The 18,331-nt window shown below is 61.1% G+C and overlaps 2 protein-coding genes across 3 annotated transcripts; both read left to right on the top strand.

The window, feature by feature from the left end:
- The first annotated feature begins 12,165 nt into the window (after positions 1–12,165).
- On the top strand, positions 12,166–14,315 carry LOC116452643 (WAP four-disulfide core domain protein 2-like). Its single transcript, XM_032127283.1, is given in 4 exon segments — positions 12,166–12,475; positions 12,734–12,868; positions 13,886–14,038; positions 14,132–14,315. Coding segments are annotated over 3 exon segments (582 nt in total). The 5' UTR covers positions 12,166–12,180; the 3' UTR covers position 14,038; positions 14,132–14,315.
- Positions 14,316–14,409: 94 nt separating this feature from the next.
- Positions 14,410–18,330, top strand: LOC116452642 (WAP four-disulfide core domain protein 3-like). Of its 2 annotated transcripts, XM_032127281.1 has the most exons (6): positions 14,410–15,803; positions 15,939–16,079; positions 16,223–16,366; positions 16,994–17,152; positions 17,359–17,502; positions 17,638–18,330. In XM_032127281.1, the coding sequence occupies exons 1-6, from the start codon at positions 15,425–15,427 to the stop codon at positions 17,646–17,648; spliced, it is 978 nt and encodes a 325-aa protein (XP_031983172.1). In that variant the 5' UTR covers positions 14,410–15,424; the 3' UTR covers positions 17,649–18,330. The 2 variants fall into 2 exon arrangements, with proteins under 2 accessions (XP_031983172.1, XP_031983171.1); XM_032127280.1 differs by having other exon boundaries at positions 17,359–18,330.
- Position 18,331: the final 1 nt, after the last annotated feature.

The raw sequence follows: 18,331 nt of genomic DNA, 5'->3' as shown, positions 1-18,331 counted from the left end.
CTGTTCCCAGGCACCCACCTTCCACGGGGGATGGGGTGCCACCCTCGGGGCTGACCATGTCCCCAGGCCTTTCCTGACGCTTTTCCCTGGATGGGCACAGAGAAGCCGGGACCCAGCAAGAGCCGCAGATGAGGAGAAGCCCCAGCCACTGCAACGGTGCCCACAAGGAAACACCAGTGCCTCATCCCAGCACAGCAGGGCTGCAGGGGATGCTCAGAACCGCATCTGGGAGCAGCGGTGGGAGGAGGAGGAGAGGAGGAGAATCCTGGCTTAATTTTATTCCGAGTTCAGGTTTCAACCCAGATGCCTCAAGATCTAATTCCGAATAAATAATTGTACTGAGTAACCCAGGTCCCCCGGTGATTAACTAAACACACTGAGGCTCGCTGAAATTGAATTAGTGGTGTGCACTCAGCCGTTATTACCCTCCCCACGTCATGAATATTAATGAGGGGTTATTAAGAAATGTAAATGATGCCTCAGGGGGTTGGGAGCACAGGGGGTGCAGGGCCGTGCGGGCTGATATGACAAACCATTAGGAAAACAGCCTGATTGAAGCCACTTTTTAATTATGTCAGATCTCGCTCTTTGGCGGGTGCAGCCACGTTTCCGGATGCTTTCGTCTTTATTAAAATGAGAAAAAGGGAACAAGTCAGAGCTGGAATGGGAAATGAGCCTTTGCATAGGAGAAGATTCAGCCACCCAACAGCCTGGCACATGGGGTGACTGGGTCCTGCACCCCACAGGGTGCCCACCTGGCTCAGCTCTGGCCAGGACACCTCTATGCTGCCAGAGGGGGACACTGGCACCCCCACAGTACCTGCACCCTGGCCCTGGACCCCCACAGCCCCCAGGTCGCCCACCACGGCCCAGCTGCCTGCAGTCCCTTCCCTCGGTTCAGCCTCGCTGGGCAGCGGAGCGACTGCCATAGGCTCATGCATTTTAACAGGCTCTCACAGGGCTCCCCGCGCTGGAATGAGAGCTGACAGGGCCAGCTGAGTTAATCAGAGTGGATAATGGAGGGAAAGAGAGAAATCTCAGCCCAAATTGCTGCAGAAATCATGAGCAGGGACTCAAAACCATCGAATTAAGCTGGGATGATGCTTAAAGGGGAAGGCAGCGCTTCTCCCAGCCTGGTGTCCCACTGAAGCAGGAAAGGAAAATGGCCACAGAGCCCCTGTCCTCCCACAGAGGGTAGGGACCACCAAACATTGAGGAGACCCTGTTCCACAGGAGAAATGTGCCACTGGCACTGGGACAGGCATCTCGGTCCAGCCAGTGCTGCAGCATCAGTTGTTCACACATAAAACAAAGTGGGCCAGGGGCTGTTCCTTGGAGGGCAACATCAGATCAGATGCTTTGTTGTGGTGACAAGTATGGCACAAGCCTGGACCTGCTCCTGGTCCTGCTGTGGTCACCATCCCAATGCTCACTCCCCTCCGTGGTGTGTGTGTTCACCCTCCGTGAGTATCAAAACCGGGTGCCTGGACAGGGCTGAGCTGCCGGCAAGGGAACAATGGGCATCTCTTGGAATCAAAACCCATCCCTGCGACCCGCCGGCACTGCCGCGGTGTCACCGCAGACAGATGGAACACGCTGGGATGGGCACGCACACGGAGTTCGTTGGGATTCAGGTCTCTCCGCCCTGATAGCTTCATAACACCAGGCTGCCGCTTAATTGCACCCGCAAGTGTTGGAATTACTGAAGGGTAAAATGCAAATGGTGTAACCTTTCCTGAGCTCACCCGGCACTGCTGTGCCGGCTCTGCGCTGAAGGGAGCTGCCTGCATCCCTTCCCGCTCCTTAATTGCTAAAAGCTGCCGGGAGATGCCTTCCCCAGGCCCCAGGAGGGAGAGGACAGGCTCCTTGTCAGGGTTGTATGCTGGTTCCCCAGAGCTGGAGGCACTGGAGGTGCCGGGGAAGCCCTGGGCGCTGCCCCCACCCCAGAGCATGACACCCACTCCAGCCCCACAGCACCGTAACCAGCTGAGCGGGGGCTGTGAAGGTTGAGTGTGGAGCAAAACACAGCCCATGCCCTCCATCTTCAGTGCCACCTTCCCACCTTGAAAGCCTGCGACAGCTCCTGGCCAGGGTACCTGCTATCTTGGTCCTGGGGTCCCATGGTGCTGGATGCCCGGGCAGAGCACTGGCTGAGCCCGCAGCACAGCAGGAGCTGGAGGGGTGCAGGGGAACCCAGCTGTGGTAATATGGTTAATGAGATTTTCATGAACCCGCGAATCATTTGGTGGGAGGGGTGGGGACAGGCCCGGGTAATTAAAGGTTGCTGACCTGTGAAATTAGGCTGTAAGAAGTCAGGCACGGAGCCGAGGGTAGATGGGGCTGGAGAGGGGAGGGAAGAGGAAGGTGCAACGGGAGAGGGTGGCTGTGGTCAGGCTTTCTCTGCTCCTCACCCATGCCAGTGCCACTCACTGTCCTGGTACAGCTGGAGCCTGGGTGCTGAAGCAGCACCTTATTTATGGCTCTACTTCCCTGAGTTAAACTCCACAAAGTGTGACAATCAAAATTAAAGATTTCTGCAGAAAGGCAGCCTAGGGGAAATCACTGCTGCGGCCAGTGGAGATTTCCCAACGGTGACTTTTAAATTAAAGGAGAAAAAAATTTCTTTAATTTGGCAGCATGCATGGGATGCAGCTCACTGGGCACGTTATTATCCAGCTCAGCAAATACTCCCAGAATTCACTCGTGCTCCAAATTACCAATCTATCTCTGGGGCTGTACATCCCCACCTGTGCCAGCATCAACCTGCACTGGGGGTCTGTGTCCCAGCCAGGACTGGGAGTGCCCGATCACCCCAGAGCTAAGTCCTGGCAGCTGCCCCCTCCCCACACAACCTGGTTTTTCTGCCCGGGCTCGAGCATGTCCCCAGCATAGGAGCTGCCCAAGGCCATGGGGAATGGTTGTGCAGAGGGTGCAGGCAGATGTGGCCCTGCCTGCCCTGGCACAGCTCTTCCCCTCCCTCTCCCCCCGCCCCTTCAGGATGAAGCAATGAAATTATTTTTCTACTTGAGTAGTTTTCAATTTAGATTAAGAAAAATCTGCGCTCCGTTAACAACGCCACAGTAAATCACACACGGGCAGCACGGCGCGGCTGCAGCCCCATCGCTTATCGCCTGCAAACCTTTTTTCATGTTGACAGGCTCCAAGTGTGACATTGAGCAGGGCAGCAGAAGCCTGGCAGGGACACTGCCCAGGGTGGGGGACCCCCACCTGGCACTCTATCTCAGGCAGTGCGCAGGGCAGGCAGACACCCCGGGAAGGATCAGGCTCGCCACCATTGCATCCAATCCCTGCCAGTCCCAGCATGGCTTGACAGCACACTGGGGTCACACCAAGTGCCCGCTGCCAGTGCCACTCAGTACTCCGGCAGCTCACCAAACCCTTGCTCTTGCCCATCACCCAACACAGCTGTGACAGAGCCATTGCTGGCTGCTCGGTGGCCACACCGGGAGCAGGTCCCTCACGCTCATCTCAGCACTGCCACCATCCTTGTGCCAGCACCATCAAAAGGAGCATTTGACAGAAAACAAACCTTTTTTTTCCCTCTGGTTCTTGCAGTCATTTATCGCCGGCGTGGGGCAGGCAGAGCTGTCAGCGCCTGAACCTCACTCATCCGTTTAACCTTGGGGGAAGAAACACATTTGTGCCGGATAACGTGCATCAGATGGTGGCACCAGGAGCGCCTGTAGCTGCTGCGCCTGATGGATGGGCTACAGGGGCCTCGCCTGACCTGTGCTTGTATGTTATCTGCATTGCTGCGGGAGGCTTTTCATCATGCCGACAGCTCCGGCAGCACCAGCCTGGCAGGAGCGATTCACCGGGAATGGCTGTGGGCACCACGGCCAGAGGGGCCCGGCCCCATGGCTGTACTGGCATCGTGGCACCTGAGGCAGCGAGCCACTGTGCCAGAGGACACGTGTCAGGCTGTGCCCATGCCAGATGCCTGGCCACGGTGGGGCTAGAGGGACGGGGAGAGCAGAGCTGGTGCCTGCCATGCTGAGGGGACAGAGGACACCCTCACTGCTGGCAGTGCCACCAGGCCAGCTGAAGGGAGAGGCCAAGCTGCTGCACTTGTACTTTGGGTGACATTTTGCCAACAAGGGGTCCTGTGACAGTGACAGAGAGGGCACCGTGCTGGGTAGCCCGGAGCCCTGGTGACGGATGAGTGCTGCCAAGTGCCGGCACAAAAGCCATTTGGTGTAGGGAAATGATAGATGCTAACACTAATTTTAAGCACAGGCAGCCGAATTCCTCTAGACAGTCTTGGCACTCAGGATTTAGGGCACAGCTGCTGGGTTCAGATAAGGTGTGAAATCAGCCCAGCGTGCAGGGTGTTACTTGGTAATGAATGGCCGGTGATGGATGGGGGTGGCTCAGTGCTATAACCTCCACATTTGGAGCCTTTCAAATCTCTTGCCATCAATCCTGGTCACTGCCAGGCACCAGGAAGAGGAGCCAAAAACTGGCAGTGGGCCACACCGTGCTGGGTGGGCACCACAGCTTGGATTCCCCCTGCACCACTGGCAGGAATACTGGAGGGGTCTGGGAACAGATCCTGCCCAAGCTGGAGCAGTTACAGCTGGTTTCTCCAGTACCACCAGCAGCATGGCCACACTCACCACCTCTCCTTCCTCACACCATGGAGCATCACCAGCTGCTTCCATGTGCCAGCAGCAACCTGGTAAGGAAGGGGATGGTGAGGCATCCTGCCCTCCATGGGGACATCCCTGCTCACCCAGCACTGCCATGGTGAGCAGCCTCAGGCCCACGTGGACAGCGCAGGGACACCGCCAGCCCAAAATATTTATGGTGAAAGTGATGCTGGAAATGGCAAGTGCTGTGCTTGTCTGTAGCATTTAATCTTTCCTCTGACCTTATAAAAAAATCTATTTGTGTTGAGATTTTAAATTCACTTCCTAAATCATTCACTACAGGCTTCACACTGTATTAATTCCTCCTCAAGCAAATGAGTTTGGTATTTGTTCTTTTCCGGTACTGCCAAAGCCAGAGCGCCAGAAGGATGGGTGCCATGCCCCCCCTCAGACCTGCTGCCTGTGCCCCAGCCTGTGCTCTGTCCCCCCTGCACCTCTGTGGGCAATGTCCTGTGAACACACTCACCCCCATACACAGCACCTTTGAAGGGGTCCCATCTCCTCCAGCTCACAGGAGAGCTCTGAGCAGGATGGTCACTGCTGCCACTTCCCAGGAGAAGGGAGAATCAGAGGTGGAGGTGAAGGCCAGGGTGTCCACAGAGCAGCAGCACCCCAGGTGACTTCTTGCCTTGCAGGTCAGGGACTGCCTTGTGTCCAAGGGACATGTAGCACTGCTGCAGCTTCCAGAGGAGCATGCCGGCACAGAGCCATCAATCCAGAGGCACTGTCTGCCAGGGTGAGGCACGGGCAGTCCTGGTATTGAGCAAATCACTGGGAATGCAAACCAGGCACACCTGGAGAAATACATCAACGAATTACTGCTGGTGAGGGTCACAGGGTGTTCCCAGCTCACACGCTGCACCTGGGCCCCTCTTCTCCTTGGATCTAAGGGGAGACGTTAATTTTGTGCTATGGGGTTTATCAGTCCCTGTGCAATGAGCATGAGCAGGGTGAGTGGACAACCTGCTGCTGATTTATTGCCCTGGAAATGCTTAATTTAGGCAATGTGTTTAAAGGAACTAATTAGAATTGTATTAATATTTATGGACCGTGTGGAGAAGCTGATAGCTGCTATTGGAGGGTATTAGCTGTTATCTTACACTGGGCAGGACTGATGTTTGGAGGCAACTTTAATTGTGGTGAAAGCAGCCGAGGTCTTGCCAGCAGACAGTGACAGCAGCCCACCTGTCACTGCATGGCCAAACCATGCTGGAATTAAAAACTGCTCACATGGTCCCCCTGAACAGCAGAGCATCCCCCTGGCATCCCTCCACAGGGATGGGAGCCCCTGCTCTTCCAACCCCCTGGAGCAGCACCACAGTCTCCATGCTGGACACGATGCTCCCAGTCCTGCTGCTCCCATCCATCCAGGCTGGAGCAGGGGGCCGGGAGGGGCCCGAGGGACAGACAGCCCCAGCAGTCCCTGGCTCATCCATAACCAGCTCCCTGCCCGTGCCTGACCTCTCACTATAGCAAAGTTCACATCAATTTTCCTTCCCCTCATTTGTCTGTAAACCATGAAGAAAAATCACCGCTGTCTGCCCGCATCAGGCCGCCGCTGTGATGTATGGCTGTAATAAAATCCCCATTTTGGGAGGCCGCCTTCTCGTGCCGCCAGCCAGGCGCCACGCGTGGCCGTGCCACCAGCCAGGCGCCACGCGTGGCACAGAGCCGCGAGCAGCCAGCACCAGCCCAGCCCAGCCCCTTACATCTTGTCTTGGCTTCACTGCATTATGGATAGGAGCTATTAGAGGTGCTATGGAGCAGCAGTCCCTGTGGGTGTTCAGGCAGCCAGTGCTGTTAACCCCAAGAGCCAGACTGTGAAGGACAGCTCAAGGTGGGGCTGAGTGGGGCTGGAGCGGGCAGTACACTGCCTGTGTGGGGCACCCTCCTCACCCTGAGCTGGGGGACAGCTGTGGTCCTGCCTGATCTCCCTCAGCTCCCCAAGCTGTAGGAACAGGGTGCTGGGGATGCCTCCCCCACACAGGAACTTTCATGTCCGCACCCAGCAGCAGCCACGGTGCCAGCTAGGGAGCAAGTGATCCTGGAGCACATGGGCAGGGACACCTTCCACTGGACCACGTTGCTGCAAGCCCCATCCATCTTGGCCTTGAACACTCCCAGGGATGAGGCAGCCACAGCTTCTCTGGACAGCTTGTTCCAGTTCCTCAGTGCCCTCACAGGGAAAAATTCCTTCCTAATCTCTAATCTAACCCTGTCCTCTGTCAATGGGAAGCCATTCCCCCTTGTTCTGTCACTCCACGCCCTTGTTCAAAGTCCCTCTCTAGCTCTCTTGGAGCATTTTTAGGCTCTGGAAGGTGCCATAAGGCCTCCACGGAGTCTTCTCTTCCCCAGGCTGAACACTCCCAGCTCTCCCAGCCTGGCTCCAGGGCAGAGGTGTTCCAGCCCTCGGCGCATCTCCGTGGCCTCCCCTGGACCAGCAGCTCCACATTCTTAGGCTGGGTCGCCCCCGAGGACGGGGACGGGGCGGTGCTGCCGGAGCCCGGCAGAGCCCGGCCCCGCTCCCGGTGCGCTCCGGCGGAGCAACAGCCTCCTCTGCCGGCCGCCGCGCGGGATCGGCGCCGGGACCAGGACGGGACCGGCCCCCGAGCCGCGACACACGGCGGGAGGGGACGGGGGGAGCCGCCAGAAGCACCGGCACCGCTGGGAGGAGCTGCGGGAGGGAGGTGGGTGCAGGTGGGGAGGGGGCTGCCCACACCAGGGGGTCCATTCCCCACAGCCCAGTGGCGGAGGGCACGCCGGGCTCACACTGCCGTGTGCCGCACGACTGGCACGGGCCATCGCTGATGTCGCTCCACGCCGTGACGCATCGGGCACACGGCAGCCGGGGCAGGAGGAGTGCAAGGTTCCCCGCAGAGCCCGGGGCTGCCAGCACCAGCCAAAGGGCCAGGGCTGCTAGGGAGAGACAGGTGACCCCCACATCGCCACCACGGCACTGCGGCACACGCCACATCGGGCCAAAGGTGTCACCCAAAGGGACCCCATGCATGTGACCAGGCTGCTCTCAAAGCCCCTGGTTCCTGCTCATGTTTCCTTTTCCTTCAGACCCAGAGTTCTGGCAGTAACAAATGCATTCGGCTGCTCGGAACAGGGGTGACGCACACAGGAATTTCCAAGTGGGGAAGTACGATCGTTGAGCTGTAAAACCCTGGATGAGGCCACAGAGGTCACATTGGCCTCAGCACAGATGCCTGCATCCTGGCAGGCTGGCCGTGTCACAACTTACCGGGCAGGGAGTGTCCCTGCTGTCCCTTCACACACACTGGGACCCAAGCTGAGGCCATTCTCCAGCTCCAGCATGGGACAAGTCTCTTCCACCAGCCTCTTAAAAATCCTGATCCTGTCCCGCTCCACCCACTGCAGCCCCGGCTGTCCCCTGTGCCTTGCTGCAGCCCTGCTCTGCCCAACTTGTCGGCAGCATTCAGTGAGGCACAGAGAGCTGTGCCTGCATGGCCACGGTTCAACAATGAGAGGAGCCACAGAACAGCCCCCTGGCAGGGCTGCAGTGCCCTGACCATGCCCCTGTCTGCATGGGATGGGATGCAGGAAGCAGAGGTCCTGCTTGGCAGGGTCTCAGACACAGCAGTGGCAGCACCATGGGGTCCCCAAGAGCAAGGAGCACACCTCACCCTTGGCATGGTCACCCTTCACGTGCTCAGCTGGGCTCCCTGTGACCTCCCCACACCTTTGACCTTGGGCATCCCAGGGTCACCTCTCACCAATCTGGGAGTATGGGGAGCTGAGAGGCAGCCCCAGTGCTGACCCTGCCACGGCACCCGTCTGCTGGGACATGTCTGCAGCCAGCGACGTGTCGGCACCAAGCCACCAGCCTGTCCCCACGGAGGAATGGTGCTCAGCAACGGGTGCACCCAGCCTTGTGTCTCATGGAGGCTTCCCACGCTCTACTCCCCCTGAGGCCATGCTTGCCCGCGAGGACCCAGCTAGCTGACCCCTGAGGCTCCACGGGCAGACGTGGCATGATGCAGGCACCAGGCCAGGACTGGGGCAGGCAGGCGCTGGGTCTCTGGGGTGGGCACAGCCCCATGGACCCACAGCTGCTCTGTCCCAAAACACCCCAGTGACACACTGCCAGGACAGCAGCTCCCAGGGGAACATCCTCCTGAGCAGTCGCCTCTGGGTTCCTATCCCACAAACTCATCTAATTGTCATGGCTGGGCAGTTCTGGGCTCCCCATGGCTGTGGGGTGACCCCAGCCCATGGCCTCATTTCCCTTTCCCCATGAGGGTGCTGAGAGTCATTCCCCCTGCTGCAGCCTGGTTGCCAGGGCTGGACAAGGCCAGGTAAATCATTTCTCAGGCCGTCACTGCCTCGGGCACAACTGTGACACACAGCAGCAGTGAGTGTTTTGGCACACAAAGGTTGTGTGCAGGGCCCCTCCCCGGCCCCATACAGATATAAACCCTGCCGACCCGCACTGCCCGTCCATACCTGTGGCATTCACCAACATGAAGACCACCATCATTTTGCTCCTGGGCATCCTGGCCCTGTGTGCCCAGCTGCAGGCAGTCCCTGTGGCTGCCGGGAGCAAAGGTGAGTGCTGGGGGGCTTGGGGTGGATGCCTTCTGCTAGCCCTTGGAGCACTGCCGGGCTGTTTGCGGCTGGGGTCTCACTGGAACCCAGTGGACGAGCAGATAGGAGCAATCCCACAGCACAGAGCCAGGCACATCCCAGGCTCTGGAGCATCCGTGCACCACTGAAGCTGCGGCCGTGCCACAGAGCAGGGCCACCGAGGTGTGCGCTGCAGGGGCAGTGTGGGCAGGGGGGGCTCGGCAGTGGCAGGACGTGGCAGGATGTAGCAGGAGCCCTCGGCAGGTGCACAGCTGGACCTGAGGGGCCATGCACCAATCCATGCCCATGATGTTGGGACCCTGTGCTGCTGACTGCAGGGCCCAGCGTCTCCAGAGGATGGGGTGTCCCTCTCTACCCCTGTACTTGCTGTCCCTGCTCTGTGCCAGCCGTGGGAGGCTGGCTCACTGCTCGGGGGCACCTCAGTGTGCCCCTTTTAATCATTGACCACGTTCCCTCAGCAGTCAGGAGATGTGACTCTAGTACTTTCCCTGCTGCCATGGAGGAGCCACGGTCACCCGTGAGACTTGGGTGCAGCCGCCATGACCAGGCTCAATGGTGGTGGGCACAGCTCCCAAGGGATGCAGCAGAGAAGAGCCTTTGGGGTCAGGCTTGGGGCTGCTGATCCCATGTGCTCAGCCAGGATCCTCCCTGGCCATAGGGACAGCTGGCAGGCCCCTGTACTCCCCACAGCCATCCTCAGCCTCTGCCGAGGAAGCACCTGGCAGAGCCAGGGTGGGGACACCAATATCCCAAATGCCATACACTGTGGACAGGAGCCAAAGCATTCCTGTCTCCCAGAAGGCGATGCCAACTGCGTGGGCTGGAGCTGCTGGCCCAGCTACCAGCTCGCTCAGTCCCTCTCCAGGTGCTCTGGCTGGCTGGAGGCAGCTTCAGCTGGATTGTCCTCAGCAGCCAGCTGGGCACCTTGGAGCTGGGGCACAACTGTGGGCAAACCCACTGGCGCTCACACTGCTCTCCCCAGCTCTCAGCTTCCCCTGTTGTTTCCCCCTCGTGTCCTTCCATGAGCCTTCCATTTCTGGGCTCCCTTCTACTCCCATCCAGATGCTCTTGTGCATCCTGGCTGCTGGCAACCACCCTCACAGCCTCCCAGTGCTGACTGCTCCCTGCCAGCACCAAGGTCACCCCACACTGGGGTCACCCCATGCTGGGGCAGAGCTGTCACAGGGTCAGACCAGGGCAATGACCCTTAAAGACAGCACCAGCACAGGGTCATAGCCCAGACACAGTGGGACACCAGTGACCCTGGGTGGCCAGTGTGGGTCCGGCAGCAGTGCTGCTGCTCTAGAGAAGCTGCTGCTGGGTCCAGGTGGGCTCTGTCCCTGTGCAACACAGGCAGGTATGGTGGAGGTCTCTCCCCTCCATCCTGGTGGGGAGTGTGCTCACCTCCCAGCTGTTACCACCCCCATCCCACTCTGGCCAACACAGCACTGTGCTCCAGTCCTGGTGCAGGGGCCACTGGGCTGCAACATGGTTGTTTCCATTCCTGGCATCCCGATGTTGGCCCTGGGTTAAATCCCAGTCCAGCCCAGTGGGGGCCACTATGGGAGCATCCCAGCCAGCCTGAGCGTGGCCAGGTCCCGGCAGCTCCCCAGCAGGTCCCCATCCTGGAGGGCACAGGCACAAGGGCTGCCTTGATGATCCCCCTGGCACCCCAGGCCTCTGCCCAATCCCCATGTGTCACTCCCACTGCCCACAGCGGTGACATGAGGTGCGGCAATGGGGCAGGCGGCTGAGCCGTCAGCGCCGGCTCCTGTTCCTGCATAAACACCTGGGCAGGGAGGAGACCACAGGCAAAGGCAAACAGTTACTGATTTACTGCCACGCCACCGTGCCACATTGTTGACTGTGGGGTTAAATTACCTGGAGACGGACCCCGGCAGAGCCGCGCCAGCTCGTGACTCAGGCAGGGATCATGTCTCGGCCCCATGAACCCTTGGCCCATGCAAATTTGCAGGATGCTCCAGCCCGGAGCTGGGGCTGCTTCTGCCAGCAGCAAGGGCACATTACCAGGAACAGGGCAGGTTTCCTCTTCCTGTAGGAGTCTGTGGAGGAGATGGGCGCTGGCAGACTGGCAAATGCTGATGTGAGCAAGGCAGCCACACCAAGTGGGCGAGCTGGGCCCATTCAAACCATCCCCAGCTTGACATTGCCAGGGGCAGTGGAGTGTCCTGACCCACCAGACGTGCCATGGGAAGGGTATCCCAGACAGGCCAAAGGGATTGGGGTTTTACAGCCCCAATACCACTGTGCCCCGGAGCACTGGGAGTGCATGTCAGTGGCTCACTCCCTGACAGCCACTTGCACAAATGGTGCTTTCGGCTGGTCCATCCGCATCCCCAGTGCTGTGGGAGGCTGTGAGGATGGCAGGGTCTGTGGGACAGGGCTGTGGCCAGGCAGGAGCTCCTGTGGCTGCGAGGAGGTGCAGCGCAGCCCTGGGGGAGGCGCCTGCCCAAGGCACAGGCAGCCTGGAGGACCCTTCAGTTGAGGAGCAAGAGCTGGAGGAGAACAGTGTCTGGAACAGGAGCAGGAGCTGGGTGAGCAGTTGTAGAGCTGAGCCACAGCCCTGTCTGCATTGCTGGTTCCTCCCAGCCTCGGGGCACCAGCGACCCAGGCCAGGGGCTCCATTCAAGCTCATGGCTGTGGCCGTGGCAGTGCAGGGTGAGTCCGAGCAGGGACGGGTCATGCCCTGTCCCTGCTGCACTCACGCCTGCCTCGCTCCGTGCGAGCGGTACCACTTCATTCCCACGGCCGATCCCCACGCAGGGCCGTGGCGACCCAGCGCCCCATTGGGCTCCGTGTGGGGCTGTCTGGGGTCCGGCGTGCGGGGGCCGTGGCCAGGGGTGCTTTGGCTGCTGTTCCTGCCGGGCGAGTTCTCAGCATGGCCGCCCAGTCTCCTCGAGGCTCCCCCTCCCTGGTCGGCAGCCAGCAGCGGTAGATACCTGATACTCGGGTTGTGCAAGCGCGAAGGGGGAGCCTGGCCCTGCCCGGCCCTTGGGAGCCACCCGGAAGGCCGAGCCCGCCGGCCCCACCTGGAGAGGAGCTTAAAGGCCGGCCGGGCGGCCACAGCGCAGCCGCTTCCTGCACCATGCCCACGGCCCGCAGCGTCCTCATCTTGGCGGGGCTCTTGGCTCTCTGGGCAGAGCTGCCGGCAGCATCCGCCCAGAATGACACCAGTGAGTATGAGCGCATGGCCCAGCTCGGCTCGTCACGGCACGCCCGGCGAGCGGCCAGCATCCCTCCCTCCCAGCCCCAGGGCAGCCGGCGTGGGAGCCGGGGCGAGCACCAGCCTGTGCCCAGCGCGGCTGGGCTCGGCAGCATCCCTGGAGCCAGCCCTGGGGCCGGGGCAGCATCTCCCGGAAAGGGACGCAGCCCTCGCCCTGCCCGGCGCCGGCCGCCCCGCGCCTGCCCACGCCCCCACCTTTGCCTTGCAGCAAAAGCCGGCGTGTGCCCGAGCCCGGCGATGGATGCGGTGAACTGCACGGTGGGGTGCCAGTCCGATGGCGACTGCGAGAGCACCCTCAAGTGCTGCCCGGCAGCCTGCGGCAAGGCCTGCCAGAAGCCTGACGGTAACACTCCTTCCTGCTCCTGGCCGTGCTGCCCAGAGCCGGTGCCACTGCCACGAGCCAACAGCCCATCCCAGCCGGCAGTACTGGTGCTCCAGGGTGCAGTGGTCGCCACAGGCCTGGGTGCCCAATGTGTGTCCGGCTGCAGCGCGGGGATCGGGGGCTGCATGGGAGCCCAGCATGCTCAGGGTGTGCTCCTGCTGGGCTATGCTCACGCCTTCCTCCTCTCAGCCATGCAGGGGCTGAGTGAACACCCCCAAATGATGCTAGGGCTTGGCTAGAGGGTGGGGGTCTGCACCACTCCCCATTGCAGCTTCTCAACCTTGTGGGCGGCTGCCAGCCCAGGATGTGGGCACTGCTCTGTGCTGAGCACGCTCACCACAACAGTCCTTCTGGAGAGTGACCCAAGGAGATGGGTGCAGGAGTTGGAATCCACAGCTGCAGACACATGGATGTGACCTAGAGGCTCCAGTGCCTCCATGGCTGCCTGCGGGACAGCGCTGGCTTGGCTGCACCACAGTGGAGGGCAGAATGGTGCAGAGCCAGAGCTCAGTGCCCATGGCAGGCAGTGGGACAGCGGAGCAGGGGCCCTGCACTGCCAGGCAAAGGCTGTTTGGGGGGCACGTAATCCTGTCTGAGGCCTAGGCTGAGCCCCCATGCCATGAAGAAACAGCCAGGGCCATCCAGGGCAGTTGTACAGGACAGCAGGGCCAAGGCCTTCATCATGTCTGCACTTGGCACCTGTGCCAGCCACATGTCCCTGAGCAGGAACACTGGGCATAGGGGCTGTTGGGGACCACCATGCCATGTGGCCTCCCTGATGTGTCCCCATCAGGTCCAGCTGGCAAGGAATGCCAGCAAGCAGAGCTATGGGATGGGGGAAGTGCCGGGTACCATGGTGGTCCCTCCTCCATGGCAGATAGGGGCCAGGGCCATGCTTGCAGCTTTGGGAGCTGCTGGGTGGGCCCTGCCCCCCATGGCAGGGCCAGCAGGTCTCAGCCATGTCCCTTTGCCTTTCAGAGAAGCCTGGCACCTGCCCACCTGTCAACCCGGGCATCCCCATGCTGGGCGTCTGTACCAACCAGTGCAAGACTGATGCCAACTGCTCTGGAATCCAGAAGTGTTGCAGGAATGGCTGCGGCAAGGTCTCCTGTGTGACGCCCATCCACTGAGGTCAGTTGGGTGCATCCCAGCCCCAGGGATCCCACAGCACCGCAGCACGGCACCCATGCACCCATCCCACTCACAGCTTCTGCTCCTTTGCAGGTGCAGCTGCCTCCTGCCAGCCCAGCCACAGGGAAGCTGCTGCCCGATGCCCATCCCACATGCCCTGGTCCTGGCCCTGCACCATCCCCCCGGCTTGGAGCCTTCAGCCTCAGTTTCCTCCCTGGGGTTCCCTGCTCGGGCTAGCCCCCTGCACTCTCACCAATAAAGCAGCTTCTCCCTGTCACGCTGTGGCTGCCTCTCCATCCTGCACCATGGCTGCCTCTCTTCCATGCTGTGGCCCCCTCTCCATCACAAGCTGTGGCTGCCTCTCCATCCTATGCCAGGGATGCCTGGAAGGGCTCCACACAAGCAGCAGCATTGACTGACTCTGTCATGCCTCCAAGGGTCCCCAGCCTGTGCCCTGCCTGAGGCTGTCCCATAGGTCCATGGCCCCAGCTGTCCCTGCACACTGGCTCCTCCACCTTGGCTCCTCCACCATGCTTGGAGCACAGCTGTCGAAGTGCAGCTGTGTCCGTGTCCCGTCAGAGCAGAGGTGCTCTCTGCTCCCCGCTCTGCAATGGCCAGGGGACAAGCAGGCTACAGTGTGTGCCCGTACACAAGCATCACCCAAACTTGTCCTTGCGTCCACCTTCCCAGCCTGGCCATGGCACCCTGCCCACAGCAGAAGCCTGAAGGAGCTTTGGGCAGTGCAACCCGCATGCCCTGGTCCCATGCCTGTCTCTGCCACATGCCTTCCCGCCTGCTCAAAGCTGGGCTCCTGCTCCTGTCCTGCTTTCCCCTGGCACTTCCTGATCTCCACTGGTCTCCAGGGGCCCTGTTCCTTCCAAACCTGCCTGCTCCTGCTCCCAGCCCCTGGGATTGGAGCATGTCCCTCCTGCCTGAGAGGGGCTGGCACCCCCAGAGCCTTTGCCCTTGGCAGGGGACAGACCAGAGCCATCCCCCAGGACTGAGTGAGCCCCACACCCTGCCCAGCACTGCCCAGTGTCTGGTGCTGGTTCCCCCTCTCTCTGCGGTGTAGGTGCAGGCTGTGCACCCCGGCACAGCACCACAGTTCCACAGCAGCTCTCCCTGCTCCACATATGCCAGGAGGGATCCAGTGGACACTGAAGACTGGGGCAGAACACTGCTTCTGTGTCCCATCCATGCTCGCAATGGTGGGGCTCTGGGAATGCTGCTCGCCCTTGGCCCAGCTGCTCACAGGTCACCAGTGACCTGGAAAAGGAGCTGCGGAGGATGTGTCAGCCATGGGCCACGAGCCCAGCACTCTCCCGGGAGTCTCCCCCAAGCTGAATTGTTCATGCCCAGCACTCCCACAGTCCCGAAACTGCCTCCATGAGAAGGAGCAGCTTGGCTTGGCCAGCCCCCATTCCAGCAGGGTTTAAATCCCAGCCCATCACCCAGAAGCACATCAATCGCAGCGCGATGCTGGGCCACTGCACCCTTCTTCTGGTGCTCCTGGCACTGCTCGCCCTGGCCCAGCAGCACAGGCCCGGGGACCAGGGCATTGCCCTCACCTTCCCTGCATCCCCACACCGGACCCTGCAGGGACACTGGACCCCCACCGCCCCTCCCAAAGCAGGAGAGTGCCCAGCGGGGACGAGCGGAGCCCCTTGGGCCCCCAGACTGTACTGCCTCTCCGACCATGGCTGCCCTGGTGCTGAGAAGTGCTGCCAGATTGGGAAGGTCTGGACCTGCCTCCTGCCCACCACAGGTACCGCTGCTTACTCCAAGGGATGCCAGCGCAAGGATCGGGCAATGGGTGGGACGTGGGCTGGTGCCTGTGTTGGCACCCCAGAGTGAGCCCTGCTCCCTGGAACACGGCTGCATGGAGCATCTCCCTCTGCAGAGAGCCCGGGCTACTGCCCCCATGCTGGCAGTGCCATCGGGCCAAGCTGTGGGACAAGATGTCACAATGACACCACATGCCACTCGGGGAAGAAGTGCTGCACCCGTGGCTGCTGCACCCGCTGCGTGCTTGCTGAACCAGGTGAGGTGTCCTGGAGATCCCCATGCCAGGCTGAGGATGCCCTGGGACAGCCCCAGGGGTCCACAGCCCCCATCGCACTGTAGGGGAGCCATGGGCAGTGAGGCCAGGCTGGCTGCATGCCAAACCCTGCACCTTCTCTGCAGCCAAACCCGGGTTCTGCCCACGGAAGCGTGCCCAGAGGAGAGCTGCTGCCTGCCCCAACCACTGCACTGATGACCGGGACTGCCCTGGGGAACTCAAGTGCTGTTTCTCTGGCTGTGGGCTGGCCTGCACCCCTCCAGACACAGGTACAGCCCCACCTGCCCTCTCTGATCCCCATGTTCAGCCCACCAAGGCACTGGTGCTAGCCCAGCTCCCCCCTGGCAGAGCCCAGCATGAGCCCGGCCGTAGCTCTGGACAAGCCACAGCAGCTGTGCCTGGCCGAGTGTGCAGCTGGTGGCATCCATCCAGGCCCCAGGGAGCGTGTGCCGCTGGCTGCGGCTCCTGGTCCCACACGCCTGCCTTGGGCACAGCCCCAGCCCTCATGAGCCCCTTGCCAAGAGCTGGCCCTCAGGGTGCTGTGGGAAGGGATCCCCATGCCCAGCTCCTCTGTGATGGGTGGGAGATGGCCCCAAGTGGGTGAAAGGCTGAACCCCCTCCTGACCCTCCCTCCTGCACCCCCCTCAGACTGTGTGCTGCTGCAACCAGAGCAAGGGTTGTCCTTCACCACTCCAGCTACCAGCTGGCATCCCATATTGAGCTGTGACTGGTCTCACTGGGTGAGACTGGTGTGGGTGTGAAGCTGGTGGCTGAGGCCGTCATGGTGCTCTGGGAAGGAAGATGGAGGCACAGGACAGAAACAGGATGGAGACGGAGGCTGTGCCAGGAGCGGGGCTGGGGACAGAATCCTGGCACAGACTCCTCACTGTCACCAGGGAGCCACCGTGCCACAGCAAAGCCTGGCGTGTGCCCCATGGTGCTGCGGGGCTCTTTGGGGCCCTGTCTGGAGCTGTGTGACACCGACAGTGACTGCATTGGGGACAACAAGTGCTGCACCACTGGCTGTGGACACATCTGCAAACCACCCACCAAGGGTAAACCATCAGCACCCTATGCAGCCAAGCCCCCTGTGCCCCCTCCCTACCCTGTCACCATGACCCTCCCAGGGGCAATGGGGCCCGAGCTGCTGTCCAGTGGGGCAGAAGCTGGGTGAGGAGCTCATCCCTGCATGCAGGGCAGCTCCACCATCCTGGAGGGGTGCCCTGAGCCCCTCACCCCTTCCTCTCTCTGCATATGCCAGCGTGGCCAGGTCTCTGTCCCCCTGCAGCAGAGGGTGATCATGCAGCCAAGTGCCTCCTCCTGTGCCTGCAGGACAAGGATTGTCCCCTTGGCCAGAAGTGCTGCCTGCAGGGCTGCAGCCGGGTCTGTGTCCGCCCACTGAGAGGTACAGTCCCCACACAGCCTGCTGCCTCCTGGGCCCAGCCTGGAGGGATCAGAGTGGGACCCAGGGTGTGAGCACCACAGGGCCCCCCATCCCTCATCCCCCATCCTCACTGACCCCCTCACTGGCCTCTTCCAGGTACAGTGTAGCCGTGGCCAGGAAGGGCTGCACCAGAAGCTGCCATTTCAGGGTCATCCCACACCCCACTGCCATTGCCCCCATGGGCTGAGCAGAGGTGCTGCTGTCCCCCACACCTATCCCTGCGCTGGACCCTCTGCACTGGCAGGATGGCACCAGCATTGACTCCGCTGCTTCTGGTCAGGGTCCCTGGCACCCCCAGCCATGCCATTAAGGGCTGCATACTGCCTGCATGGCCAAGATTCCTGGCAACACTGCATGAGGCGAAATCCCACATCCACATGACCCCAGCTGCTCCACAGCCCTGAGACAGAATAAACCATCCCACAGCCACGTGTGCTCTGGGTCACCATCCCTGTTCTGTGCTCTGGTTCCCAGGGGTGCTGGCAGCCTGGGCTGCGTGCAGGCAGGGAGGTGCAGGCAGCCATCCCTGCACGCAGGCACTGCCCCAGGGCAGGGAGAGGGTTCTGGTTCTGTGCAGGTGACTTCCAGCCATCGTCGTTCCATGGTAACCATCCTGCTGGGCCTGGGGGCTGCATGATGTCCCCTCGGCAGGACTGGAGAACCAGTTCCCTCAGATTCCTTGTGCCAAGGAAGGGCTCATTTGCATCCCAGAGTGTGAAAACCTGGTGGGAAAAGCAATCACGGGTCAGGACAGATGGAGCACCCAGACAAGGAAGGGGGCAGGAAGCAT

This window comes from Corvus moneduloides, chromosome 17 (genome assembly GCF_009650955.1).
Source record: "Corvus moneduloides isolate bCorMon1 chromosome 17, bCorMon1.pri, whole genome shotgun sequence".
Classification (NCBI taxonomy): domain Eukaryota; kingdom Metazoa; phylum Chordata; class Aves; order Passeriformes; family Corvidae; genus Corvus; species Corvus moneduloides.
Note: the sequence above shows the minus strand (reverse complement) of the source record. Positions and strands in the feature narration are given on the sequence as shown.